General features: G+C 40.6%; 1 protein-coding gene across 1 annotated transcript in view; it reads right to left on the bottom strand.

The window, feature by feature from the left end:
• The window catches only part of nkd2b (NKD inhibitor of WNT signaling pathway 2b), a 97,023-nt gene extending 81,868 nt beyond the window's left edge, over positions 1 to 15,155 (bottom strand). The window contains exons 1-3 of the mRNA XM_036936297.1: positions 14,771 to 15,155; positions 14,619 to 14,645; positions 14,399 to 14,490 (exon numbers count right to left, since the gene is read on the bottom strand). Coding sequence (XP_036792192.1) covers positions 14,399 to 14,490; positions 14,619 to 14,645; positions 14,771 to 14,795 — 144 coding nt within the window. The 5' untranslated portion in view covers positions 14,796 to 15,155. The remainder of the gene's footprint in view (positions 1 to 14,398; positions 14,491 to 14,618; positions 14,646 to 14,770) is intronic.
• Between the last annotated feature and the right edge of the window lie 1,160 nt (positions 15,156 to 16,315).

The following is a 16,315-nucleotide window of genomic DNA, read 5'->3' as shown; positions in this document are numbered from 1 at the left end:
TAATCCTACAGTCTAGTGAAAGGTTGGGTATTAATCCTACAGAGTCTAGTGAAAGGTTGGGTATTAATCCTATATAGTCTAGTGAAAGGTTGGGTATTAATCCTATATAGTCTAGTGAAAGGTTGGGTATTAATCCTACAGTCTAGTGAAAGGTTGGGTATTAATCCTACAGAGTCTAGAGAAAGGTTGGGTATTAATCCTACAGTCTAGTGAAAGGTTGGGTATTAATCCTACAGTCTAGTGAAAGGTTGGGTATTAATCCTACAGTCTAGTGAAAGGTTGGGTATTAATCCTACAGAGTCTAGTGAAAGGTTGGGTATTAATCCTACAGTCTAGTGAAAGGTTGGGTATTAATTCTATAGTCTAGAGAAAGGTTGGGTATTAATCCTACAGTCTAGTGAAAGGTTGGGTATTAATCCTACAGTCTAGTGAAAGGTTGGGTATTAATTCTACAGTCTAGAGAAAGGTTGGGTATTAATCCTACAGTCTAGTGAAAGGTTGGGTATTAATCCTACAGTCTAGTGAAAGGTTGGGTATTAATCCTACAGAGTCTAGAGAAAGGTTGGGTATTAATCCTACAGAGTCTAGAGAAAGGTTGGGTATTAATCCTACAGAATCTTGTGAAAGGTTGGGTGTTAATACTACAGTCTAGTGAAAGGTTGGGTATTAATCCTACAGAGTCTAGAGAAAGGTTGGGTATTAATCCTACAGTCTAGTGAAAGGTTGGGTATTAATCCTACAGTCTAGTGAAAGGTTGGGTATTAATCCTATAGAGTCTAGTGAAAGGTTGGGTATTAATCCTACAGTCTAGTGAAAGGTTGGGTATTAATTCTACAGTCTAGAGAAAGGTTGGGTATTAATCCTACAGTCTAGTGAAAGGTTGGGTATTAATCCTACAGAGTCTAGTGAAAGGTTGGGTATTAATCCTACAGTCTAGTGAAAGGTTGGGTATTAATTCTACAGTCTAGAGAAAGGTTGGGTATTAATCCTACAGTCTAGTGAAAGGTTGGGTATTAATCCTACAGTCTAGTGAAAGGTTGGGTATTAATTCTACAGTCTAGAGAAAGGTTGGGTATTAATCCTACAGTCTAGTGAAAGGTTGGGTATTAATCCTACAGTCTAGTGAAAGGTTGGGTATTAATCCTACAGAGTCTAGTGAAAGGTTGGGTATTAATCCTATATAGTCTAGTGAAAGGTTGGGTATTAATCCTATATAGTCTAGTGAAAGGTTGGGTATTAATCCTATAGAGTCTAGTGAAAGGTTGGGTATTAATCCTACAGTCTAGTGAAAGGTTGGGTATTAATCCTACAGTCTAGTGAAAGGTTGGGTATCAATCCCATAGAGTCTAGTGAAAGGTTGGGTATTAATCCTACAGTCTAGTGAAAGGTTGGGTATTAATCCTATAGAGTCTAGTGAAAGGTTGGGTATTAATCCTATATAGTCTAGTGAAAGGTTGGGTATTAATCCTATAGACTCTAGAGAAAGGTTGGGTATTAATCCTACAGTCTAGTGAAATGTTGGGTATTAATCCTACAGTCTAGTGAAATGTTGGGTATTAATCCTACAGTCTAGTGAAAGGTTGGGTATTAATCCTACAGAGTCTAGTGAAAGGTTGGGTATTAATCCTACAGTCTAGTGAAAGGTTGGGTATTAATTCTACAGTCTAGAGAAAGGTTGGGTATTAATCCTACAGTCTAGTGAAAGGTTGGGTATTAATCCTACAGTCTAGTGAAAGGTTGGGTATTAATTCTACAGTCTAGAGAAAGGTTGGGTATTAATCCTACAGTCTAGTGAAAGGTTGGGTATTAATCCTACAGTCTAGTGAAAGGTTGGGTATTAATCCTACAGAGTCTAGTGAAAGGTTGGGTATTAATCCTATATAGTCTAGTGAAAGGTTGGGTATTAATCCTATATAGTCTAGTGAAAGGTTGGGTATTAATCCTACAGTCTAGTGAAAGGTTGGGTATTAATCCTACAGAGTCTAGAGAAAGGTTGGGTATTAATCCTACAGAGTCTTGTGAAAGGTTGGGTGTTAATACTACAGTCTAGTGAAAGGTTGGGTATTAATCCTACAGTCTAGTGAAAGGTTGGGTATTAATCCTACAGTCTAGTGAAAGGTTGGGTATTAATCCTACAGTCTAGTGAAAGGTTGGGTATTAATCCTACAGAGTCTAGTGAAAGGTTGGGTATTAATCCTACAGTCTAGTGAAAGGTTGGGTATTAATTCTATAGTCTAGAGAAAGGTTGGGTATTAATCCTACAGTCTAGTGAAAGGTTGGGTATTAATCCTACAGTCTAGTGAAAGGTTGGGTATTAATTCTACAGTCTAGAGAAAGGTTGGGTATTAATCCTACAGTCTAGTGAAAGGTTGGGTATTAATCCTACAGTCTAGTGAAAGGTTGGGTATTAATCCTACAGAGTCTAGAGAAAGGTTGGGTATTAATCCTACAGAGTCTAGAGAAAGGTTGGGTATTAATCCTACAGAGTCTTGTGAAAGGTTGGGTGTTAATACTACAGTCTAGTGAAAGGTTGGGTATTAATCCTACAGAGTCTAGAGAAAGGTTGGGTATTAATCCTACAGTCTAGTGAAAGGTTGGGTATTAATCCTACAGTCTAGTGAAAGGTTGGGTATTAATCCTATAGAGTCTAGTGAAAGGTTGGGTATTAATCCTACAGTCTAGTGAAAGGTTGGGTATTAATTCTACAGTCTAGAGAAAGGTTGGGTATTAATCCTACAGTCTAGTGAAAGGTTGGGTATTAATCCTACAGAGTCTAGTGAAAGGTTGGGTATTAATCCTACAGTCTAGTGAAAGGTTGGGTATTAATTCTACAGTCTAGAGAAAGGTTGGGTATTAATCCTACAGTCTAGTGAAAGGTTGGGTATTAATCCTACAGTCTAGTGAAAGGTTGGGTATTAATTCTACAGTCTAGAGAAAGGTTGGGTATTAATCCTACAGTCTAGTGAAAGGTTGGGTATTAATCCTACAGTCTAGTGAAAGGTTGGGTATTAATCCTACAGAGTCTAGTGAAAGGTTGGGTATTAATCCTATATAGTCTAGTGAAAGGTTGGGTATTAATCCTATATAGTCTAGTGAAAGGTTGGGTATTAATCCTATAGAGTCTAGTGAAAGGTTGGGTATTAATCCTACAGTCTAGTGAAAGGTTGGGTATTAATCCTACAGTCTAGTGAAAGGTTGGGTATCAATCCCATAGAGTCTAGTGAAAGGTTGGGTATTAATCCTACAGTCTAGTGAAAGGTTGGGTATTAATCCTATAGAGTCTAGTGAAAGGTTGGGTATTAATCCTATATAGTCTAGTGAAAGGTTGGGTATTAATCCTATAGACTCTAGAGAAAGGTTGGGTATTAATCCTACAGTCTAGTGAAATGTTGGGTATTAATCCTACAGTCTAGTGAAATGTTGGGTATTAATCCTACAGTCTAGAGAAAGGTTGGGTATTAATCCTACAGTCTAGTGAAAGGTTGGGTATTAATCCTACAGTCTAGAGAAAGGTTGGGTATTAATCCTACAGAGTCTAGTGAAAGGTTGGGTATTAATTCTACAGTCTAGAGAAAGGTTGGGTATTAATCCTACAGTCTAGTGAAAGGTTGGGTATTAATCCTACAGTCTAGTGAAAGGTTGGGTATTAATTCTACAGTCTAGAGAAAGGTTGGGTATTAATCCTACAGTCTAGTGAAAGGTTGGGTATTAATCCTACAGTCTAGTGAAAGGTTGGGTATTAATCCTACAGAGTCTAGTGAAAGGTTGGGTATTAATCCTATATAGTCTAGTGAAAGGTTGGGTATTAATCCTATATAGTCTAGTGAAAGGTTGGGTATTAATCCTATAGAGTCTAGTGAAAGGTTGGGTATTAATCCTACAGTCTAGTGAAAGGTTGGGTATTAATCCTACAGTCTAGTGAAAGGTTGGGTATCAATCCCATAGAGTCTAGTGAAAGGTTGGGTATTAATCCTACAGTCTAGTGAAAGGTTGGGTATTAATCCTATAGAGTCTAGTGAAAGGTTGGGTATTAATCCTATATAGTCTAGTGAAAGGTTGGGTATTAATCCTATAGACTCTAGAGAAAGGTTGGGTATTAATCCTACAGTCTAGTGAAATGTTGGGTATTAATCCTACAGTCTAGTGAAATGTTGGGTATTAATCCTACAGTCTAGTGAAAGGTTGGGTATTAATCCTACAGTCTAGTGAAAGGTTGGGTATCAATCCCATAGAGTCTAGTGAAAGGTTGGGTATTAATCCTACAGTCTAGTGAAAGGTTGGGTATTAATCCTATAGAGTCTAGTGAAAGGTTGGGTATTAATCCTATATAGTCTAGTGAAAGGTTGGGTATTAATCCTATAGACTCTAGAGAAAGGTTGGGTATTAATCCTACAGTCTAGTGAAATGTTGGGTATTAATCCTACAGTCTAGTGAAATGTTGGGTATTAATCCTACAGTCTAGTGAAAGGTTGGGTATTAATCCTACAGAGTCTAGTGAAAGGTTGGGTATTAATCCTACAGTCTAGTGAAAGGTTGGGTATTAATTCTACAGTCTAGAGAAAGGTTGGGTATTAATCCTACAGTCTAGTGAAAGGTTGGGTATTAATCCTACAGTCTAGTGAAAGGTTGGGTATTAATTCTACAGTCTAGAGAAAGGTTGGGTATTAATCCTACAGTCTAGTGAAAGGTTGGGTATTAATCCTACAGTCTAGTGAAAGGTTGGGTATTAATCCTACAGAGTCTAGTGAAAGGTTGGGTATTAATCCTATATAGTCTAGTGAAAGGTTGGGTATTAATCCTATATAGTCTAGTGAAAGGTTGGGTATTAATCCTACAGTCTAGTGAAAGGTTGGGTATTAATCCTACAGAGTCTAGAGAAAGGTTGGGTATTAATCCTACAGAGTCTTGTGAAAGGTTGGGTGTTAATACTACAGTCTAGTGAAAGGTTGGGTATTAATCCTACAGTCTAGTGAAAGGTTGGGTATTAATCCTACAGTCTAGTGAAAGGTTGGGTATTAATCCTACAGTCTAGTGAAAGGTTGGGTATTAATCCTACAGAGTCTAGTGAAAGGTTGGGTATTAATCCTACAGTCTAGTGAAAGGTTGGGTATTAATTCTATAGTCTAGAGAAAGGTTGGGTATTAATCCTACAGTCTAGTGAAAGGTTGGGTATTAATCCTACAGTCTAGTGAAAGGTTGGGTATTAATTCTACAGTCTAGAGAAAGGTTGGGTATTAATCCTACAGTCTAGTGAAAGGTTGGGTATTAATCCTACAGTCTAGTGAAAGGTTGGGTATTAATCCTACAGAGTCTAGAGAAAGGTTGGGTATTAATCCTACAGAGTCTAGAGAAAGGTTGGGTATTAATCCTACAGAGTCTTGTGAAAGGTTGGGTGTTAATACTACAGTCTAGTGAAAGGTTGGGTATTAATCCTACAGAGTCTAGAGAAAGGTTGGGTATTAATCCTACAGTCTAGTGAAAGGTTGGGTATTAATCCTACAGTCTAGTGAAAGGTTGGGTATTAATCCTATAGAGTCTAGTGAAAGGTTGGGTATTAATCCTACAGTCTAGTGAAAGGTTGGGTATTAATTCTACAGTCTAGAGAAAGGTTGGGTATTAATCCTACAGTCTAGTGAAAGGTTGGGTATTAATCCTACAGAGTCTAGTGAAAGGTTGGGTATTAATCCTACAGTCTAGTGAAAGGTTGGGTATTAATTCTACAGTCTAGAGAAAGGTTGGGTATTAATCCTACAGTCTAGTGAAAGGTTGGGTATTAATCCTACAGTCTAGTGAAAGGTTGGGTATTAATTCTACAGTCTAGAGAAAGGTTGGGTATTAATCCTACAGTCTAGTGAAAGGTTGGGTATTAATCCTACAGTCTAGTGAAAGGTTGGGTATTAATCCTACAGAGTCTAGTGAAAGGTTGGGTATTAATCCTATATAGTCTAGTGAAAGGTTGGGTATTAATCCTATATAGTCTAGTGAAAGGTTGGGTATTAATCCTATAGAGTCTAGTGAAAGGTTGGGTATTAATCCTACAGTCTAGTGAAAGGTTGGGTATTAATCCTACAGTCTAGTGAAAGGTTGGGTATCAATCCCATAGAGTCTAGTGAAAGGTTGGGTATTAATCCTACAGTCTAGTGAAAGGTTGGGTATTAATCCTATAGAGTCTAGTGAAAGGTTGGGTATTAATCCTATATAGTCTAGTGAAAGGTTGGGTATTAATCCTATAGACTCTAGAGAAAGGTTGGGTATTAATCCTACAGTCTAGTGAAATGTTGGGTATTAATCCTACAGTCTAGTGAAATGTTGGGTATTAATCCTACAGTCTAGAGAAAGGTTGGGTATTAATCCTACAGTCTAGTGAAAGGTTGGGTATTAATCCTACAGTCTAGAGAAAGGTTGGGTATTAATCCTACAGAGTCTAGTGAAAGGTTGGGTATTAATCCTACAGTCTAGTGAAAGGTTGGGTATTAATCCTAGAGTCTAGTGAAAGGTTGGGTATTAATCCTACAGAGTCTAGAGAAAGGTTGGGTATTAATCCTACAGAGTCTAGTGAAAGGTTGGGTATTAATACTACAGAGTCTAGAGAAAGGTTGGGTATTAATCCTACAGAGTCTAGAGAAAGGTTGGGTATTAATACTACAGAGTCTAGAGAAAGGTTGGGTATTAATCCTACAGCCTAGAGAAAGGTTGGGTATTAATACTACAGAGTCTAGAGAAAGGTTGGGTATTAATACTACAGAGTCTAGAGAAAGGTTGGGTATTAATACTACAGAGTCTAGAGAAAGGTTGGGTATTAATCCTACAGCCTAGAGAAAGGTTGGGTATTAATACTACAGAGTCTAGAGAAAGGTTGGGTATTAATCCTACAGTCTAGAGAAAGGTTGGGTATTAATCCTACAGAGTCTAGTGAAAGGTTGGGTATTAATCCTACAGTCTAGTGAAAGGTTGGGTATTAATCCTACAGTCTAGTGAAAGGTTGGGTATTAATCCTACAGAGTCTAGAGAAAGGTTGGGTATTAATCCTACAGTCTAGTGAAAGGTTGGGTATTAATACTACAGTCTAGTGAAAGGTTGGGTATTAATCCTACAGAGTCTAGTGAAAGGTTGGGTATTAATCCTACAGTCTAGTGAAAGGTTGGGTATTAATCCTACAGAGTCTAGTGAAAGGTTGGGTATTAATCCTACAGAGTCTAGAGAAAGGTTGGGTATTTGAAGTACAATAACACCATATAAAGGGGAACCCCAGGTGAGATCATATTCTTATTTCATCAAATATACATTTCAAAGGGGATGCAGAGTACGACTCCTGTCTAATGCTGTCATTAATGTAAACAGGAAGTTAGTTAGTTACTTCCTTGTTCTATGGAACAGTGGTGCAGTATATGAGGCACAGCACCGACCTATGAAACCCATTTGAATTTGAGGCCCTGATCAGATTAAATTAGATTTATGAATAAAGTAACTCAAGACAGTTGGGGCTCAACCAAAAAAAATATCAACCAAAAAGACATTGGAAGATGGCCCTCTATCCCCTTTAAAAAAAGCAACGTTGAGAAATTAAACAATTTAGTGCAGCATTGATATGCAGGTGTGAGATCTGTGGATCTACGTCCAGACTAACCAAGCTATGCCGTACTACGCAATACCTACGCAGTAACCAAATGGCATTTAATCCCTCTGTATCCACACAATTCATCCACTCCCTACACAGAGCAAATTCAAAGTCAACAGGAAAAACAAGTCTTGGCTAGATGAGATTAAAAGGTCAGAAACCTTACAGTAGTGTGGTGCCAGGACAACAACCTCTCTCTCAATGTCAGAAAGTCAAAGGAGCTCATTGTGGACTACAGGAAACGGAGGCACGAGCACGCCTCCATTAACATCAACAGGGCTGTAGTGGAGCGAGTCGAGAGCTTCAAGTTCCTCGGTGTCCACATCACTAAGGACATATCATGGTCCAAACACACTCACACAGTCGTGAAGAGGACACGACAACGCCTCTTCCCCCTCAGGAGGCTGAAAAGATTTGGCATTGGCCCTCAGATCCTCAAATAGTTCTACAGTTGCACCATCGAGAGGATCTTGACTGGCTGCATCACCACTTGGTATGGCAACTGCTTGGCATTCGACCGCAAGGTGCTACATGGGGTAGGCCCCAGAAAATTGTCAAAGACTCCAGCCACCCGAGCCACAGACTGTTCTCTCTGCTACCGCACGGCAAGCGGTACCAACACACCAAGACTGGAACCAACAGGATCCTGAACAGCTTCTACCCCCGAGCCAAAGACTGTTCTCTCTGCTACCGCACGGCAAGCGGTACCAACACACCAAGACTGGAACCAACAGGATCCTGAACAGCTTCTACCCCCGAGCCACAGACTGTTCTCTCTGCTACCGCACGGCAAGCGGTACCAACACACCAAGACTGGAACCAACAGAATCCTGAACAGCTTCTACCCCCGAGCCACAGACTGTTCTCTCTGCTACCGCACGGCAAGCGGTACCAACAGGATCCTGAACAGCTTCTACCCCCGAGCCATAAGACTTTTAAACAAGACCGCTAAAGAGCTAATGAAATGACCACCAGGACTACCTGTATTGACCCATTTTTAGGTCCCTCTCTTGTACTGACTACATGCACACACACTGGACTTTACCAACACACACACACACACTGGACTTTACCAACACACACACACACTGGACTTTACCAACACACACACACACACACTAGACTTTACCAACACACACACACACACACACTGGACTTTACCAACACACACACACACACACACACTGGACTTTACCAACACACACACACACTGGACTTTACCAACACACACACACACACTGGACTTTACCAACACACACACACATACTGGACTTTACCAACACACACACACACACTGGACTTTACCAACACACACACACACTGGACTTTACCAACACACACACACACTGGACTTTACCAACACACACACACATACTGGACTTTACCAACACACACACACACTGGACTTTACCAACACACACACACACATACTGGACTTTACCAACACACACACACACACTGGACTTTACCAACACACACACACACTGGACTTTACCAACACACACACACATACTGGACTTTACCAACACACACACACATACTGACACTGACACCCCAACACACACACACACACACACTGGACTTTACCAACACACACACACATACTGACACTGACACCCCAACACACACACTGGACATTACCAACACACTCACACATACTGGACTTTACCAACACACACACACATTCTGACACTGCCACCCCAACACACACACACACACACACTGGACTTTACCAACACACTCACACATACTTACACTGACACCCCAACACACACACACACACACACACACATACTGACACTGACACCCCAACACACACACACACACACACACTGGACTTTACCAACACACACACACATACTGACACTGACACCCCAACACACACACTGGACTTTACCAACACACTCACACATACTTACACTGACACCCCAACACACACACACACACACACACACACTGGACTTTACCAACACACTCACACATACTTACACTGACATCCCAACACACACAGACACAGACACAGACTCACTCTCACACACAGACAGACCACAGACACAGACACACTCACACTCTCACACACACACACACACACACAGACACACACACACCGCCAAACAGCTTATGCTGGGATGTTCTTAGGCTTTAGGAGGTGGGCTGGTCCCACTCATATCATATCTTTGGTAGACAACAGGGGTAGACTAACAGTGAAATGCTTACTTTATTTGTTTATTTTCCTTTATTTAACTAGGCAAGTCAGTTAAGAACAAATTCTTATTTTCAATGACGGCCTAGGAACAGTGTGTTACCTGTCTCGTTCAGGGGCAGAACGACAGATCTGTACTCTTTTCCAACAATGCAGAGTTAAAAATAAAATCAAATATTGTGACAGTGAATAACAAATAAAAATAACAAGTAAAATAACATGGCTATCTACATACAGGAAGTAGAAAATAACATGGCTATCTATATACAGGAAGTAGAAAATAACATGGCTATCTATATACAGGAAGTAGAAAATAACATGGCTATCTATATACAGGGAGTAGAAAATAACATGGCTATCTATATACAGGGAGTAGAAAATAACATGGCTATCTATATACAGGAAGTAGAAAATAACATGGCTATCTATATACAGGAAGTAGAAAATAACATGGCTATCTATATACAGGAAGTAGAAAATAACATGGCTATCTATATACAGGAAGTAGAAAATAACATGGCTATCTATATACAGGGAGTAGAAAATAACATGGCTATCTATATACAGGAAGTCGAAAATAACATGGCTATCTATATACAGGAAGTCGAAAATAACATGGCTATCTATATACAGGAAGTCGAAAATAACATGGCTATCTATATACAGGAAGTCGAAAATAACATGGCTATCTATATACAGGAAGTCGAAAATAACATGGCTATCTATATACAGGAAGTAGAAAATAACATGGCTATCTATATACAGGAAGTAGAAAATAACATGGCTATCTACATACAGGAAGTAGAAAATAACATGGCTATCTATATACAGGAAGTAGAAAATAACATGGCTATCTATATACAGAAAGTAGAAAATAACATGGCTATCTATATACAGAAAGTAGAAAATAACATGGCTATCTATATACAGGAAGTAGAAAATAACATGGCTATCTATATACAGGAAGTAGAAAATAACATGGCTATCTATATACAGAAAGTAGAAAATAACATGGCTATCTATATACAGGGAGTAGAAAATAACATGGCTATCTACATACAGGAAGTAGAAAATAACATGGCTATCTATATACAGGAAGTAGAAAATAACATGGCTATCTATATACAGGAAGTAGAAAATAACATGGCTATCTATATACAGAAAGTAGAAAATAACATGGCTATCTATATACAGGAAGTAGAAAATAACATGGCTATCTATATACAGGAAGTAGAAAATAACATGGCTATCTATATACAGGAAGTAGAAAATAACATGGCTATATACAGGGAGTATCAGTACTGTGTGTGAATGTGTGTGTGTGGCGTCAGTATGCATGTGTGTGCATGTTATGTGTGTATGGGATATGAGGAAAGGGAGGGTAAAGTGGATATCTACTCAGTTGCACAGCTGAATTCATTCAACCGAAATGTGTCTTCCACATTTAATCCAACCCCTTTGAATCAGTAGTGTGTGTGTGCGTGCGTGTGTGTTTGTCTGCGTCTGTCTGTCTGTGGTGGTTTTCACCCTTAGGGGGGAGTGTGAGCAGAAATTCCTGTGAAGTGGAGGAAAGTTGTCTTTTAATTTGCCCTGAGTGGGCGGTAATAACCCTCTGATCCATAACTCCTGCAGTATTACAGACATGACAGCCGTACAACCACCCACCTTAACGGGACCCACGTCACTACCTCTGACTGAACCAACTGCTCATAACTCCTGTCTGAATGGCTCCGTTCCAAATGGCATACTATTCCCTATAGAGTGCACTACTTTAGACCAGAGCCCCATTCCCTATATAGTGCACTACTTTAGACCAGAGCCCCATTCCCTATATAGTGCACTACTTTAGACCAGAGCCCCATTCCCTATATAGTGCACTACTTTAGACCAGAGCCCCATTCCCTATATAGTGCACTACTTTAGACCAGAGCCCCATTCCCTATATAGTGCACTACTTTAGACCAGAGCCCCATTCCCTATATAGTGCACTACTTTAGACCAGAGCCCCATTCCCTATAGAGTGCACTACTTTTGACAAGAGCCCCATTCCCTATATAGTGCACTACTTTAGACCAGAGCCCCATTCCCTATATAGTGCACTACTTTAGACCAGAGCCCCATTCCCTATAGAGTGCACTACTTTAGACCAGAGCCCCATTCCCTATGTAGTGCACTACTTTTGACCGGGGCCCTATTCCCTATAGAGTGCACTACTTTAGACCGGGGCCCTATTCCCTATAGAGTGCACTACTTTTGACCGGAGCCCCATTCCCTATAGAGTGCACTACTTTAGACCAGAGCCACATTCCCTATATAGTGCACTACTTTTGACCGGGGCCCTATTCCCTATAGAGTGCACTACTTTTGACCGGGGCCCCATTCCCTATAGAGTGCACTACTTTAGACCAGAGCCACATTCCCTATATAGTGCACTACTTTTGACCGGGGCCCTATTCCCTATAGAGTGCACTACTTTTGACTTGAGCCCTGGTATGAAGGCTCTTTGCCCCGTCGCACCCTTCAACATGACATGCTAATTGAAGTGATGTAATATTATGCCATGGAGAGAGAGAGAGAGAGGAGGCTGCCCGCTGGGAGCTAGGCTGACTATAATAGAAGGCATTGAGAATAAGACACAGCCAAAGTTCCCCGGAGGGCTTAAAGCTGCAATCAGCAGTTGAAACTAGAACAAAGTGTACTCCCCGCCACGGTTTTGCTAAAAATCTGAAGGATGGAGTTGGAGAAATTTAACCACTCTCAAATTCATAGACAGAGCTATGGATGCAAGGACTGACCATCCATTATATTCTGAAGGGGTACGACAGTTGAACTAAGCTCATGAGGCATTTATAAGTTATAATCTTCAATAATCAATGGGTGCATATCATTCATTTATCTGTAAGTAACAACTGCAGATTTCCCATTTAAGGCTGTTATAGCCTCCCCAGCATGCAGCCCAGCGAGGCTGTTATAACCTCTTCAATATGTAGCTCAGCCAGGATGTTATAACCTGTCTAACATGCAGCCCAGCAAGGCTGTTATAACCTCTTCAATATATACAGCCCAGTCAGGCTGTTACCTCCCCAGTGTGTAGCTCAGCCAGTCTGTTACCTCCCCAGTGTACAGCCCAGCCAGTCTGTTACCTCCCCAGTGTGCAGCCCAGCCAGTCTGTTACCTCCCCAGTGTGCAGCCCAGCCAGTCTGTTACCTCCCCAGTGTACAGCCCAGCCAGTCTGTTACCTCCCCAGTGTACAGCCCAGCCAGTCTGTTACCTCCCCAGTGTGTAGCCCAGCCAGTCTGTTACCTCCCCAGTGTACAGCCCAGCCAGTCTGTTACCTCCCCAGTGTACAGCCCAGCCAGTCTGTTACCTCCCCAGTGTGTAGCCCAGCCAGTCTGTTACCTCCCCAGTGTGTAGCACAGCCAGTCTGTTACCTCCCCAGTGTGTAGCCTAGCCAGTCTGTTACCTCCCCAGTGTGTAGCCCAGCCAGTCTGTTACCTCCCCAGTGTGTAGCACAGCCAGTCTGTTACCTCCCCAGTGTGTAGCCTAGCCAGTCTGTTACCTCCCCAGTGTACAGCCCAGCCAGTCTGTTACCTCCCCAGTGTGTAGCCCAGCCAGTCTGTTACCTCCCCAGTGTGTAGCCTAGCCAGTCTGTTACCTCCCCAGTGTGTATCCCAGCCAGTCTGTTACCTCCCCAGCGTACAGCCCAGCCAGTCTGTTACCTCCCCAGCATGCATCCCAGCCAGTCTGTTACCTCTCCAGCATGCATCCCAGCCAGGGGAATAACCACAGCACTGTCCCAGTGCCAGATATGACAGAAACAACAACAACTAAAATCTGCAACTTCATGCACATCAACATGTCTTTGCAAAGGCCTTTGAATGTTTACTTAATGACTGCAGATCACAGTGAGTTTAGTTCTGCTGGTGTGTGGTAGAGAGAGCACTTCATCTACAGGCAGAGGGACAGGTATGACACAACACTGTCCTTCTGACAACCTGGACCTGCCAGACAGACTGACACCACACCCCAGTCTGTGTCCTTGTCTAAATTAAGTATGGGCAAACCTTCCCCTTCAGTCACCAGCTCTTAGGCCAGGCTTTACCAAATCTGTACACGTTTCTAGGAGTGGAAAAACATGACTTGCAAACATACAAAATAAATGCTAGAAAACAACCTTGAGATTTTGGCTACAAATCTTAATTTCGATCATTAAATCTTTCATTTCAATAAATTGCATTTTATGGAGCTCCAGTCCCCAAATAGATGTCTGAATCATGAAGGAGTTAATTGATTTGTCCTCCTGGGGCAGCATTAGAGGAACGTCTAATCACAACTGATCCCAACTGTAGACCATCTATTGACCATCTGATATACAAACTTCTCAACCTGTGTTAAAGAGTCATGTATTTTAATTATAATAGACTATTATCAAATTATTATTATTATTAGCATTATTTTCAGTATCCAAATCATTATAATCATTAGCCACATTCTTATAATTATTATTACTTTTGTATCATTTTATCCAAGAAAGCACATAGGAAAACATTTAAAAATACAAGTGTTTCGTTTCTTACCTGAATGTTGTTCAGTTTGTGATCTGAGGAGCTGTATATCTCACATTCCTCCATCGCTCTTCGGAGGAAAGCGTTCACAACAAAACTGTCTCCTACAAATCGGGGGGGAATTATAATGAATATCAATGATATTAACTTGTGTCTAGATAATAAGATAATGTAAGGTTTAAAACAAGGTTTAATGCGTTATTTCTAAAGGATGATAGAGGGTTATCCTCACCTTCGGGGTTCTCTCTACGTTTGCCCGCTTTAGATCACAGCACAATATGGAAATTCAAAGGAGAAATTCGTTACCATGTGAACAAAATATTCATCAATGATCAATCAGTATGGAATACTCATATAAAAATGTTTATAAGAGATATATCTTACCATGTTTGGACTGAAGTTTCCCCATTTCCACGTCCCTTTTTCCTTGATTAATGAACAGCTCTTTACCAATCCGTCATGGATAACCCAGTCTGCTGGTCAACATTGTCACATTGTGTCCACGTTTTTGCAAGAAAATAGTCCAATTTAACTTTCTCCAAGCGCATTCAAAATAACCAATATACACACATGTTTTATTTTGCTGTACAGAAACAACGCTCTTTCTCTCAAAACAAATCCCGAGAGAAGGGAGACTATAGTCGACTTGCACTTTAGCGTCAGACAAGCCAACTGACTGACTGAATGGAAGAATGTGTGTCCGTCTGGCGGTAGCGTAGCGCAGAGCAGGAGGCGCTCAACTCAATCTAAGTAGTAGGCATGGCTGTAGGTACATCCTCAAAGTGTCTGCTAAATACCGTCCCCTGTTGGACTGATTTCAAACAGGTATTTACTTTTGCTGCTGATTTTGTTCCAGTATAACAACAAAAATAAACAAATAAAAAATGTACACCTGTTTGGCAGATGTTATTGCGGGTGTAGCGAAATGCTTGTGTTTCTAGCTCTAACAGACCTGTAATACCTAAGAGTAATATCTAACAATTTCACAACAATACACACAAATCTAAAGTAAATGGACGGAATTAAGAATGTATAAATAGCGGGTGAGAAATGTCAGAGCGACATAGACTAAGATACAGTAGAACAGGCGTAATGCTGGTAGTGCTGGTGAGTTACCGCTGCTCTGGTATCCACTAGTTCTTCCAGGCTGTATGTAATAACACCAAACACATTCTGGCCTAATAATGTAAGAAATAACACACAAAAAAACGAAATACTGCAAAAGATAGTATATTTAGATATTAGGCCATGTTTGTGTCCATACTGTTGAATCAGCATCGGTGAGCTCTTCTAACTTGACAATTTCCTAATGTTTCAATATCAAAGCCTGCTAGTATAAAACAAAGATAGTGATAACTAACTTTCTCTTATTCATTTGGGAGTCTAATATAAAAAGAGAGTATGATGTCTGTCAGAATGTAATGTAAGCCTTTGTGTCAGACTCTATCCTCAACATCTGCATTATCAACAGTGCTTGACTTGGGCACATCGGAGCTGAGTACCGGTACCTATTTCAGTCCAAATCATGCACTGATTATCAAAGTCTACGTCCCCAATAGCACACTAGAATTATTTTTCCTGGAAATTGCCGATGTTGAATTTCATTGAATTCTACATCAGGCATCAATGAGCGTTTGGATCAGGAAAGTGTCTTCTCACAACCTCTACAAGCCAGAATGCTGAATTAAATTATATTTTAAAGTACTTTACCGGTTGTACTCCGTGCAGTTGGTCCTTCGCCAGTAGGAATGTGATACAATATATGCACAGAAAAGTATAATTAAACAACTTTCCAAAACACCGGTGATGCGTTCAGATTTATATGACCTGAAGCATGCGCAGAACCATGTAAACATGTGCACCAGCTCGGCAGTAGTCTGTACATGGGTTGCGCGCATGTAGTTTCATCTTGTGCGCTTGCTTCAGGTG

This window comes from Oncorhynchus mykiss, chromosome 2 (genome assembly GCF_013265735.2).
Source record: "Oncorhynchus mykiss isolate Arlee chromosome 2, USDA_OmykA_1.1, whole genome shotgun sequence".
NCBI classification, from domain to species: domain Eukaryota; kingdom Metazoa; phylum Chordata; class Actinopteri; order Salmoniformes; family Salmonidae; genus Oncorhynchus; species Oncorhynchus mykiss.
Note: the sequence above shows the minus strand (reverse complement) of the source record. Positions and strands in the feature narration are given on the sequence as shown.